The 12,140-nt window shown below is 52.0% G+C and overlaps 1 protein-coding gene across 4 annotated transcripts in view; it reads left to right on the top strand.

Moving 5' to 3' along the window:
* Positions 1-12,140, top strand: part of SEC14L1 (SEC14 like lipid binding 1) — a 49,398-nt gene that overhangs the window by 5,947 nt on the left and 31,311 nt on the right. The window contains exon 1 of one of the 4 annotated variants that reach the window (XM_084983651.1): positions 7,872-8,514. The exons of the other annotated variants lie outside the window; for them this stretch is intronic. Within the exon in view, the coding sequence (XP_084839777.1) occupies positions 8,485-8,514 (30 nt within the window). The 5' untranslated portion in view covers positions 7,872-8,484. Of the gene's footprint in view, positions 1-7,871; positions 8,515-12,140 lie in introns of those variants that run through there. 4 annotated transcript variants of the gene reach the window in all.

Genomic DNA, 12,140 nt, shown 5'->3' with positions numbered 1-12,140 from the left:
GTCACAGCAGCAGGGGGCCAGGACCCGTCTCTGATCCTTGGGTCGCCTGAGGACAGCTGCCACGTGGACAGCGTGTGACCGGGAGGCCCCGACCCGACGATGCGTTTGCCAACCCCCCCCCAGTGGTAACCTCGCCCGTCCCTTTTCCCCCAGGGCTTCCCTGGACCTGGGCGGGTCCCCGCCTCGCCTGCTGGCCCCAGCCCGGCTCCTAGTTGTGCTCCCGAGCCCCCTGGGCTTCTGCACCGCTAGCAGACCCGTCTCGAGGTTGCGCCCTCGAGGCACATCCGTGTCCCTTTCCCTCTGAGCAGGGCCTCTTTCCGGCGCTGCAGGCTGAGCCCCGAGGGGTCGTCTTCTGACACGCCCCGCCTTTGGGCCACACAGCGGGCTCCTGCCCGGCGCTGTTTGCACTTGTCAGGCCGCTGGTGAGGGACCTCTCCGTGTCTGTCATAACCCCTCTGAGTGACCGCTGTCACCAGGCGTCACCCTCCTCTACTGCTTTGCTTCTTCAAGGCCCTTCATTCATTCCTACCCCTGGTCTGAGCTCATCGCATAGTCATGCCGACTTCCCCTTGTGACCGGTGCCTTGACTCTGCGCTGTCCCTGTCCCCAGCTGCCTCTCGCCGTGCCCCCCCCCCCCCAACACTTCCTTCCTGGCCTCAGCTCTCAGCTCCCTCGCCGGCTGGGCTGGTCTTGCTGACGCACCTCCTTCCCTCAAGCCGCCAGGAAGCCCTCCGGGCCCCTCTCCCGCTCCAGCCCCCGGCTCCCGCTCCCCGGCTGCAGAGTCAGGGAGGTGGTTTGCTTGTAGCTGGTGCTGCTTTTGTTCCTGAAGGTTCCCCAGCGTTGCTCTCTAACGAGCCCACGTGTTCCTCGAGGGCAGAGACCTGCTCTGCTGCTTCTCTGGTTCCCTCCAGTGTGGCTCAAGCACGTCGGAGGCACCGAGGCACTCGGTCGGCTGGTGTCCGCGTGGTCTCTGGAGCTTCGAGTGGGAGGACCCGTGATCTCTCTTCAGCCGGGAGGTCAGGTTTTCTCCGTGGAAAAGAAGCAGCAGCCGCTGATCCTTCTGCGAACCAGCCTCCTGAAGAGCGAGGCTCTTTCGTGATGAAGCTGCTTCTCTTCTTTCCCGAGAGCTTCATCAATTACACAAAACCCCATCGAGACCCCCTTCCCCAAAGCGGAGTAAGGGCAGTGCCACTGTCGAGGTGGAGCAGGCAAGCCCTCTCTGCCGGCAGGGGCCCTGGCTGAGGGCCCTCGGCTGCATCTGCGTCTGCTTTTCGGTGTGTTCTCCAGCGTTTGCTGCTTTTGCCTTCCCCTCAGGTGTCTCCGTCTCCCCCACGACTAGAGGCTGAAAGGAAGCGAGGTGGCCCCGATGCGCTGGGAGTAAAGCCTGGCTCCTGCCGCAGACTCGCGCTGCAGCCCGGTGCCTCCCGTATCAGGGCGTCGTGGGGAGGTGCTGGAACTCGGCAGAGCACGAGGTGATGGGGTGAGGCGGGGCCCGGCGACCTCCGTGGCCGCCCCACTCCCTTTGATAGCCCCCACCCCGAGATATAAGGTGAAGTGGATCAGTTCTGTGTCAGCAGATGACTCTACTGTGAATTCGAGGTTCTCTTTAGACCCCAGAGATGCCGTGTTTATATTTTAGCTTTATTTCCTCCGTCAGGGTTTACACATCTGGAGGCCTAAGGGGACATGTGGGGGCCCCGGGGTGGGCTTGTCTGTTGCAGTGCGGTCTGAGGACAGCCTCACCCCGAGATCCTCAGGTTTGCTCTTTCTGGGGTGAGGGAGAGATGTGCAGCAAGGAGGGGGTGTCTGGGGGCTCGAGCCATTCCCCCCTGCACCTGTTTCCAGCTTGCTCCTCTGGTTGGTTGGGGCGGAGGAGCACGGGTCCTGCCTGAGCCGGTCGTGCTCCGAGGCAGGTGGCTGCCTTCGGAAGCCGCCTTCACCCACCCCTTCCTCCTGCCTGAAGATGGGGGAGCCCTGTCCCCTTCCCTCTAATTGTCTTTTCTTCCTCTGACCAGAGTCCCATGCATATCTGGTTTTTTGCTTTATTTTAGTTGGAAATATTTTCATTCCACCTTTCACCTCTCCTTTCAAATCAAATCCTCTCCTTCTTCCGCTCATCCTAATTTTTATCCCTGGACCTTTTTGTAGTTTCCAAGTTTCTGATGGTAAGTTGTGATGTTGGAATGTACCTTTTTCATTAGTTGAAGTATTGTTAGATCTTCAGTCAGCTTATTATGCAGTAGAATTTATTTTTCCTCAAAGGAATAAGCAGTCTGCGTTTTGGGGTAGCTGACCTTAAAACCAGCTTTATTCAGTCTAGAAATAGAGGGAAATGGTCCGTTTTCTCTGATGATATATTTAGGGTCCTGGTCAGTTTTTAGTTGGGGAGATTGTAGTCTTCTCATTTATGAAGTTTTTGAATGCCGTAGTGTGAGTCTTATTGCATTTCTTAAAAGCTGGGATGTAGGAATTCCTGTCGTGGTGCAGCGGAAACAAATCCGACTCGAATCCATGAGGATGCGGGTTTGATCCCTGGCCTCTCTCAGTGGGTTAAGGATCTGGTGTTGCTGTAGCTGTGGTGTAGGTCACAGATGCAGCTCAGATCTGGCATTGCTGTGGCTGTGGGGTAGGCCGGCCTCTGTAGCTCTGATTGGACCCCTAGCCTGGGAACCTCCATATGCTGCAGGTGCGGCCCTAAAAAGACAAAAGACAAAAAAAAAAAAAAAAAAAAAAAAAAAAAGCTGGGTTGGAGCACATTGACTTCATTCTGAAAACGGGCAGTTCTAGTCCGCTTCCACCACACACCGCTTTGTACGGAGCCAGGCCTTCTCCCGTCTCTTAAACCCACTCTCCCAACACATTCTGCATTGTGAAGTGCTTTTAATGTGCCAGGGCGAAGACAGCTGTGGTTCAGTAAGGAAATATTTCAAGGGGAAATAAAGCGGGATCTGATTCAGCTCTTTGCCTCCTTGAGTTACCTGTTCTCGCTAAAAAAAAAGCTGAGCCTGGTGTCACGGGAATGTCAAGCATCCGGAAGTAGGGAGGAAAATTGGGTCTGCGCCCAGGTACCCACAGGCCAGCCCCCGAGTGTCCGCATCTTGCCAGTTTGTTTCCCCTGGTGTGTAGAAAGCAGATGTCAGAAATCGCCGCATCCAGACCCCTCAGGATGCACCTCCAGCTGTGGGGACCGTTCCCTTTTTAACGAGAGTTCTGATGATTCTTGGCAGCGTCTAGTCCCCGATCCATGTTCAGACCGCCTTGGTGTCGGAAGCAGGGTCCGCCTGTAAACCGCTTGGATCCTGCTTCCGTGAACCTTGGCGGTGGGTTGCTACGCGTCTTTAGCCTCTTCTCTTCCCTCCCTCCCTCCCTCCTCTCTGTTTCCTTCATGTCATTGCTTTGTTACTGAAACTGGGCCGTTTGTCCTATTCAGACCTTAACCTTTTGCTGATTGAATTGTTCATTACAGCTGAGGGGCCGGGGGAGCAGGCGCAGACCTCAAATCAATCAGCTCAGCTCCTTTTTAGCAGCTCTGTTTAAATATTTGCTGATAGAGATTGAAGCTCACAGTTAAAACCCTGCCTCTCCCCTTTGGTCCTGAGATTATCCTTTGTAATTTTGAGTTGCAAATGGGATGCAAAACATTTTTTTCCAAGTTAAACTGGGTCTTTCCATTTATAGTTACTTTTTAACCCACTTCATTGATCCGAATGTTTGTAGAGAGCAGTCGAGAGGCGGGAATTTGTTGGCAGGCCTGATGAAGCGCTTTCTGTGTAGGTCTGCAGTGACTGCCTGGCGCAGTCTGGCCCCGTCGGGGGCGGGAGGCGTCGCTGCTGTGCTGGTCAGTGCTTCGTGCTTCTTTCCTTGGAGCCCTGGATAGGGATGCTCTGTTGGGGAAGCTCCCAGAGACTGTACCAAGGAGAGGGTCGGGTTGGCATGTAGCACCGATCCTTCTTTCTTGATTTTTTTTAACCTGGACAAGAGTGAAACAGTTTTGGGGTTCCTGCTGTGGCCACAATAGGGTCAGTGGCATCCTGGGACGCAGGTTCAATCCCTGGTCTGGCACAGTGGGTTAAGGATCCGTCGCAGCTGCGGCTTAGTTGCAACTGTAGGCTCGGATCATCTGATCCCTGGCCTGGGAACTCCCTGTACGGCGGGGCGGGTAAAAAAGAAAAGAAAAAAAAAAGGAGTGAACCAGCTTTATGCACTTTCAGTGGAATAATGTCACAGGTCACAGCAGAAACCATGTATTGCGTTATAATTCTCTTAAAAGGTACAATTGGATGTTAGGAGTGCTAGCCTTGGATGTATATATATATGTATATCGTGATTTGTACGGAATCCTTTTTCCATTCAGAAATCCGCGTCTGTATGTCATAGGTCTCTCCTGCACGTTTTTGCACTGGAGTATTGTCCCTAGTGCCTGTTCACGCGCTTGTGCACACCTGGTCCCTAGTGCCCTGTTCACGTGCTTGGGCACACCTGGTCCCTTGTGCACACCTGGTCCCTAGTGCCCTGTTCACACGCTTGTGCACACCTGGTCCCTGGTGCCCTGTTCACGCGCTTGGGCACACCTGAGTTCCCGTAGCGTCAGTTCCTAATGTCTGGCGTGTTTGATTCACTGGCTGATGGCAGGTCTCTCGAGTCCCTGGTCCTCCGCTCTGCTCACCGTTGCCTTTCTTACTCCACCCACCACCTTGCCTTCTTGGGTATAGAAGGACTCTTCCTCTAATGAGAACGTAGTTTGCTCTTTTGAGACCCCCTCGTTGAATACTCTGTGTTTTCTGGACATCACAGGGGTTTTGGTTAGTCTCTCTCTCACCTGCTCTCTCTCACCTGCCATCTCTTCGCGGGCAGCCGCATTTGAACCCGTGGCCTCAGCTATCACTTTATAAACCAAAGGTCTCAAAGCTTATCTTCAGCCTCCAAGCAGGAGCTTCCAGACTTGCGGCCAGTTCCCTGCTGGGACATCTATCTCCACCTGACCATCCATCGCGACGCAGGTTTAGTTCACCTGAAGCAGACCCCACCCCCTCCTCCCGCCAGCACAGAGAGCACCCCAGTGGAAACACACACACACACACACACACACACACACACACACACTCCTCCAAAAAGCTCTGCCTTTACTCTTTTCAGTGACCTCTGTGGCATGTGGTGTGGAAGTTCCCAGGTCAGGGACTGATCCTGTACCACAGCAGTGCAATGAAGGATCCTTAACCCACTGAGCCACCAGGGAACTCCTGAGCTGCTCTTGTAGTGAGCGTCATCACCACGTGCCCCGCCCTCAGACCCGAGACCCAGGTGACCTGGCAGCCTCCCTGCCTGCCCTCAGCCCAGGGATGCCTGGACTTTGCCTGTCAAGGGTGTCTTCTGAGCTGGGTGTGAACTTGTCACTCTGACAGTGCAGGCTCAGCCTCAGATCGCAGCCCTTCCGTCCCGCAGTGGCCACTGGGCTCTGACCCCCTCCACCCCGTTCCTTCACTTCACCTACTAGTTTAATGCCAGGCGAGTGAGGCGAGGTCTGACGCGTTAGGTCCGCCCAGAGCCCTTCCCCTTCTGCCCCTCTGACGTCTCCGCAGCTTCGTCTGCACCTGCGAGGCCCCACCTGCCCCATGGCCAAGGGCTGGGGATCCCCCGCCGTCTCCCGAGGGCCCTGTTGTGTCTCGTGGCCTTCGTGCGCCCCTGCAGCCTGCCCGAGGTGCCTTGCTCCATCCCCGTCACCGGCCGCTTCAGTTCTCTTAGGAGTTCTCTGGGCTCTGATGTCCCACCTCGCCGGTGGCCGCCTTGCTGTGGTCACACCGGCGTCTTGGGGGCGGGAATGAGAATACTGCGCTTTTCATCGGAGCATAGAGTGAGGCCTCCGAGCCTGTCCGTCTGAAGTAGAGGCGAGTCCTGGGGCACGCACTCTTGCTTCTGTGTCGCTTCTGCCTCCAGTAGTGAAACCTTTGGCAGGAGGCCCCACTGGAACTGACACTTTGGGTTGGAGTCACTGCTTGTACCATCTCACGTTTGGAAGGAAGCTGACACAGGTCGTTTTTGTTGTGAGTAAAACAGGGTTTATGGCAAGTGAACGGAAGCCTACGGTTCCTCTAGTTGACTGAGAACCTGTCCTGGTTTACGTCTCACTTAGCGTGGGGGTGAAAACCGAGTATAGAAACCCTTCGGCTGCCGTGGTTCCCCTGCCGAACATAGACTCTCATTCAAAATGCTCGGCCCGGGTGGAGAGGGATTCTACCTGCCTTTGCGCCATCTCTGCAGGTTTACACCTGAGAAGTTGGTTGTTGCATGACTCTTTCTCTTGAGAAATCCTGTAGCCTTAGGCAGTGCTGATCATAAAACTGTTTTTCTCTTTGCTGCGTTTATACCTGTGTATATTTTAAAAACCAAGTCCAAGTCCGTGTCACAGCAGCAAGGTACACGTTTTAAGGAGTAAATTAGGAGATGTTGGTGATATTACAGGACTTATGCTGTTTATACTGAGAAAGCTCGTCTCTAAACGCCTCTTGGCTTCCTTTTACTTTTCTTAAGGCAGAGTTGGTTCAGCATGCAGATTCTAACGGTTCTGAACTCCATTCTCTCCTGGGTCAGGACGGCTGTGGCGGGCCCGGGAATCTGCCTTCACAAGCCTGGCGGTGGTTCTGATGCCTGCGCGGGTTTGTGAACCACTGGTTTATTTCACTTAAGTTTTTTTTTTTTTAAAAGGGCTGCACCCACGGCTAGGGGTCGAATCGGAGCTGCAGCTGCCAGCCTACACTATAGCCACAGGGATCTGATCCTCTGTGACCTACACCACAGCTCATGGCAATGCCAGATCCTTAACCCACTGAGCGAGGCCAGGGGTTGAACCCCCATCCTCATGGATACTAGCTGGGTTCATTACTTCGAGCCACCGTGGGAACTCCTGGAGTAGATCTGTACTGTTTTTTATGTGATAAGGTATACATAGCCAAATTTACCTTTTTTGTTGTTGTTTGTTTTTTGCTTTTTAGGGCTGTAGTTGCAGCATATGGAAGGTCCCAGGCTGGCTGTCCAATTGGTGCTACAGCTGTAGTCTACACCACAGCCACAGCAACGCTGGATCCTTAACCCACTGAGTGAGGCCAGGGATCAAACCCGCATCCTCATGGATACTAGTCAGCTTCTTAACCCACCGAGCCACAATGGGAACTCTCCAAATTCACCACTGTAACCATTTCTAAGTGTACAATTCAGTGGTAGTAAGTAGATTCACATTGTTGGGTAGCCTCTGTCTCCAGAACGCGTTCCTTTTCCCACAATGACACTCTGCCCCCATTAAGCACTAACCCCCCCATCTCCAGCCCTGGCAGGCGCCACCCCCTTCTACTTTCTGTCTCTGTAAAGCGCCTCTTCCAGATACTCCGTATTAGAGAAATTGCAGAGCACTTGGCCTTTCGTGACTTGCTTATTTCTCGTAGCATGTCTTCACAGTTCATTCATGTTGTAATGTGTCAAAAGTTCTTTCCTTTTTAAGGTTGAATAATCCTTGACACACACCCACACCCACACCCACACCCACACCCCAGTTTGTTTATTCATGCAGCCAACTCCTTGGCTGTCATCTTTCCATTTTTAAAGTCTAGCTGACCGTAATGTCCGTCAAAACTAAGTGCATATTTCTCTCTGTTTGTTTGTCTTTGATATTTGATAGATTCCAGATCCCAAAGACAAGTTCCTTGACGCGTTAACGACTGAATTTTATCCCATCGATTCAGAATACATCTTTAATTTACATCTCAAGGTTACCATTGCCGTTAGCTTCTTACCACCGAGAGCACAGCAGCTGAAAGCAGCTGTCGTGGGGTGAGCTCGCTGGGGGCGGTCCCCTGGAATGGAAAGGTGGGACCTGCCCCGGGGAGGGAAGAGGCAGAGAAAGCAGAGGGTCAGACGCCCCGGGGTCTGTGAGGTACGACCTGTGGGCCGGGTGTTCAGTCCGCAGCGCTTGATAGATATTTTCCTGATGGATTAAACCAACTCCTACCATCAGCCTCCCGACGATGGAGTTTTTATTCTGGTTCATGGAGCCGGATAATATTTCCAGAGCTCGTTGCATTCTTTTATGTGGGCAAACACATGGGATCTTTAAAAGCTGACAGCTGCAATTCCCTGAACACCAAATGCTCTTCTGAAGTCCACGAGTTTATTTTTTACCCTCTGGAAGGTTAAACCGTACTCTGCCGCATCCAGCTTAGTTTGAGGAAGAGTATGCAAAGCCGCTGCTTTTATTGTCGCACACACTCAATTTGCTCTCTATTAGGGAAGAAAGTTTATGGATTGAGAATTGTTTGGAAAGTCATGGCATGTTTTGGATTCCGTTGGTTCATGGCTCTGTCATGCGACTGTTTTAAATAGAGAAAACTAAGGGAAGAGAAACCCTTCGTGACGGCCCAGACATTCTTGTTGGCCTAGGGCTTAAGGGATTATGGCCTGCGAGAGGCGACCATCGCGATACAGCGACAGGGCAGGATGCCTGAGGATACAGGCCCACCTGAAGAGGTGAATGCCTTCATCTCTCCTGACTCCTAGCGTTCCTTCTCCTAGCAGGGATCGGTTAATTTTGGGCTTTTATTTTGGTAATTGAAAAGCCTACCATGTTTATAGCCAAGTGCTATCAGATAGTATGTGTCTTGCTCTTATGTTTGTTATGTTATCTTAGTTTCTGGTGCACAGAAGAGCGATTCAGATGTATGTACGTATATGTGTATATATACACATAGTTTATTTTGGTTTATTACTGAATGTTGAATATAGTTTCCTGTGCCATACAGGAGGACTTTGTTGTTTATTTTATATGTAGTAGTTTGTCTGCTAATCCCAGACTCCTAGTTCACCACCCCTCCGCCCCTTTGGTAGCCATAAGTTTGTTTTTTATGCCTGAGTCTTTTTGTTTCTTAAGTAAAGTTCATTTGTGTCATATTTTAGATTCCACATGTGAGTGATAGCATGCGGTATTTGTCTTCCTCTGTCTGACTTCACTTATTATGATAATCTCTAGGTCCACCCATGTTTGTGCAAATGGCATTATTTCATTCTTTTTTATTGCTGAATCATACTCATGTGTGTGTGTATATCCTTTTTTTTTTTTTTAGGGCTGCACTTGTGGCATATGGAGGTTCCCAGGCTATGGGTTGAATCAGGGCTGCAGCTGCCAGCCTACACCACAGCCACAGCAACACCCGATCCTTAACCCACTGAGCGAGGCCAGGGATCGAACCTGCATCTTCATGGGTACTAGTCGGGTGTGTTAATGCTGAGCCACGACAGGAACTCTGCATCACCTCCTCATTATCCATTTATCTGTCGATGGACATTGAGGTTGCTTCCATGTCTTGGCTGTTGCAAATATTGCTGCTGTGAAGATAGGGGTGCTTGTATCCTTTGGAATTATTTGTTTTCTCTGGATATATGCTATGCCAGTGTGATTGCTGGATCATATGGCAGTTCTGTTCTATTTTTAGTTTTCTTTTCTTTTTTTTTTTTTTTTAAGGGACCTCCATACTGTTTTCCATAGCAGCCAAACCATTTGCACTCCCACTGACAATGTAGGTGGGTTCCCTTTTTTCCCACACCCTCTCTAGCACTTGTTCATTGTAGTCTTTTTTTTTTTTTTTTGTCTTTTTTTTTGCTATTTCTTGGGCCGCCCCGGTGGCATATGGAGGTTCTCAGGCTAGGGGTCGAATCGGAGCTGTAGCCACCGGCCTACGCCAGAGCCACAGCAACGCGGGATCCGAGCTGCGTCTGCAACCTACACCACAGCCCAAGAATCCGGTTAACGCTGGATCGTTAACCCACTGAGCAAGGGCAGGGACCGAACCTGCAACCTCATGGTTCCTAGTCGGATTCGTTAACCACTGCGCCACGACGGGAACTCCTTTTTTTTTTTTTTTTTTTTTTTTTTTTTTTTTTTTTGTCTTTTTGCTGTTTCTTGGGCCGCTCCCATGGCATATGGAGGTTCCCAGGCTGGGGTCCGAATCAGAGCTGTAGCCACCAGCCTACGCCAGAGCCACAGCCACACGGGATCCGAGCCGCGTCTGCAACCTACACTGCAGCTCATGGCAACGCCGGATCCTTAACCCACCGAGCAAGGGCAGGGATCGAATCCGCAACCTCATGGTTCCTAGTCGGATTCGTTAACCCCTGCGCCACAACGGGAACTCCGGGAACTCCGGTTGTAGTCTTTTTTTATGATGGCCGTTCTGACCAGTGTGAGGTGGTACCTCGCTGTGGTTTTGAGTTCCATCTCTCTCATGATTCGTGATGTTGAGCATCTCTTTATGTGCCTGTTGGCCGTCTGCCTATCTTCTTGGAGAAATGTCTGTTTAGGTCTTCAGCCCATTCTTTGATTGGGTTGTTTGCCAAGCAATACTGTTGTAATGGTTGAAAGCAAATACGAAAAGAATGGAGGTGGAATTAATGTGTAAATGATGTGTTGGAGCCAAGTCTAAGCTAAGTTCCTTCACAGACAGGGGACTCTGCAGATAAAGGTTTACGTAAAGAAAAGTCGTGGGAGTGGCGAGTCCTCAAACAGCATCTCAGGCGTTTGGAAGCAGCTGTGCCCGCCGATCGGCCCCATGTTCCTGCCAAGGAGGAATTTGCCTTCAGCAGATTGTCACCCTTCCCATTAAATGCACATTGTTGGTCTGAGTTTTAAAACGATACGAGTTTTTACCTCGCTTGTTTGTACGGATTTAAGTCACATAGTAAAAATAACTGGTCAACACCGAAGGTCCAAGGAGACTTTTTTCCTTTTAAAAGGGGTTTTTTTGTTACGCACGCCATCTCCCTGAGTTAGAGATTTTGCTCCAGTGTCACGAATCCCGATCGGCCAGGTCCTCACGTTGGGATTTGTTTGACACTCAGCCAGGGTTGCAGCCGAGCCTCTGCCCGGGAGGGGACATTCTTGTGTTATGCTCTCTGCCTGTCCCTTGGTCCCTTGAGTGGCTTGTCGGCCCAGCTCTTTTTAAATGATCCGTCCCTCCATAGTTCTTTGATAGGTGTTTTAATTGAGTGTTGCCTGGTGAGGCTGAGAACGGAAAGCAGGGTCTTAGGTCCGCAGAGACTGGCAAGACTTAGATATTTTGCCTCTGCTTCGTCACCGTACTGCGGGGGGGATCGCCTTTTTGTGTTTGTGATGCTCATGTTTGTTTTTCATGAAGGAAATTTTAGGCTGTGACTGGTCTCAAACAAAACAGTAACTAATCTCAAACAAAACAGTATCCTGTTTTTAACTATTTTTAACTAAACTTTTAAAGCAGTTTAGTCGGAGGCTGTTAGTAACTGGGAGGCAGAGCAGGGCGGGGTGCCATGGGGTGTGGGGGGGGACAATTTCAAGACAGTTTCTGCCTTGGGGTCCTGTTCCCTTCTCTCCGGGGGGATCGGTGGGCATTCCTCTGTGCCAGGCCTTGCACCTGCCGTGGGCGACCCCCGAGCCTGCAGTCCAAAGAGGGGGCCTGGTTGCTCTGGGCGGCACGTGTGTCTGGCGTGCCGTAGGCCAGTAGCTCATTTATCGCTCACTCTTATTTGGGGGGAGGCGCCCCCCCAGCTTTGTCGAGATGTAGTGGACATGTAGCAGCGCCGTTGTCGGAGGCCTGCGGTGTGATGAGTGACGTGCATGTCGTGAGATGGGTCCCACGGTAAGTTGGCATCCACCGCCTCACACAGGCACACATTCGTTTTCCTTTGATAACTTGTCGGATCCCTCTCACAGTGTTCAGACCGGCAGTGCAGTTCCGTCAGTCTAGTCACCGTGCTGTGTGTCACCCCCAGGACTCGTCTAGCTTGTAACTGGAAGTTCTCGTACCTTTCGACAGGCTCCCCTCTCATCCCGCTTTACACATGAGGACCCTGGGGCTTAAACTGCCTGCCAAGGGACAGTAGCGCAGACGGCCCCGGCTTCATAGGTCTGAGCCGGCCGCCCGTCGGCCCAGACCGCCTGCAGCTGGCTCACCTCCACGCAGACCCCGAACTTGCCCGCAGCCAGACCCCCGGCTTTCCTGATTCTGGCCGAGGCCACTTTGCAGTCTTTGCTTTGAAATTTCCTGCCCATTCCTCTTCCCTCAGCCTCATTCCCACTTCGGATCTGTCTGGGTCTGACCCGGTTCCCTGCTGGGCAGGGGGCTTCT

This window comes from Sus scrofa, chromosome 12 (genome assembly GCF_054392235.1).
Source record: "Sus scrofa isolate SSC_HxYL_T2T_F1_AM1 chromosome 12, Sscrofa_HxYL_maternal_Yorkshire_Landrace_v2.0, whole genome shotgun sequence".
NCBI classification, from domain to species: domain Eukaryota; kingdom Metazoa; phylum Chordata; class Mammalia; order Artiodactyla; family Suidae; genus Sus; species Sus scrofa.
Note: the sequence above shows the minus strand (reverse complement) of the source record. Positions and strands in the feature narration are given on the sequence as shown.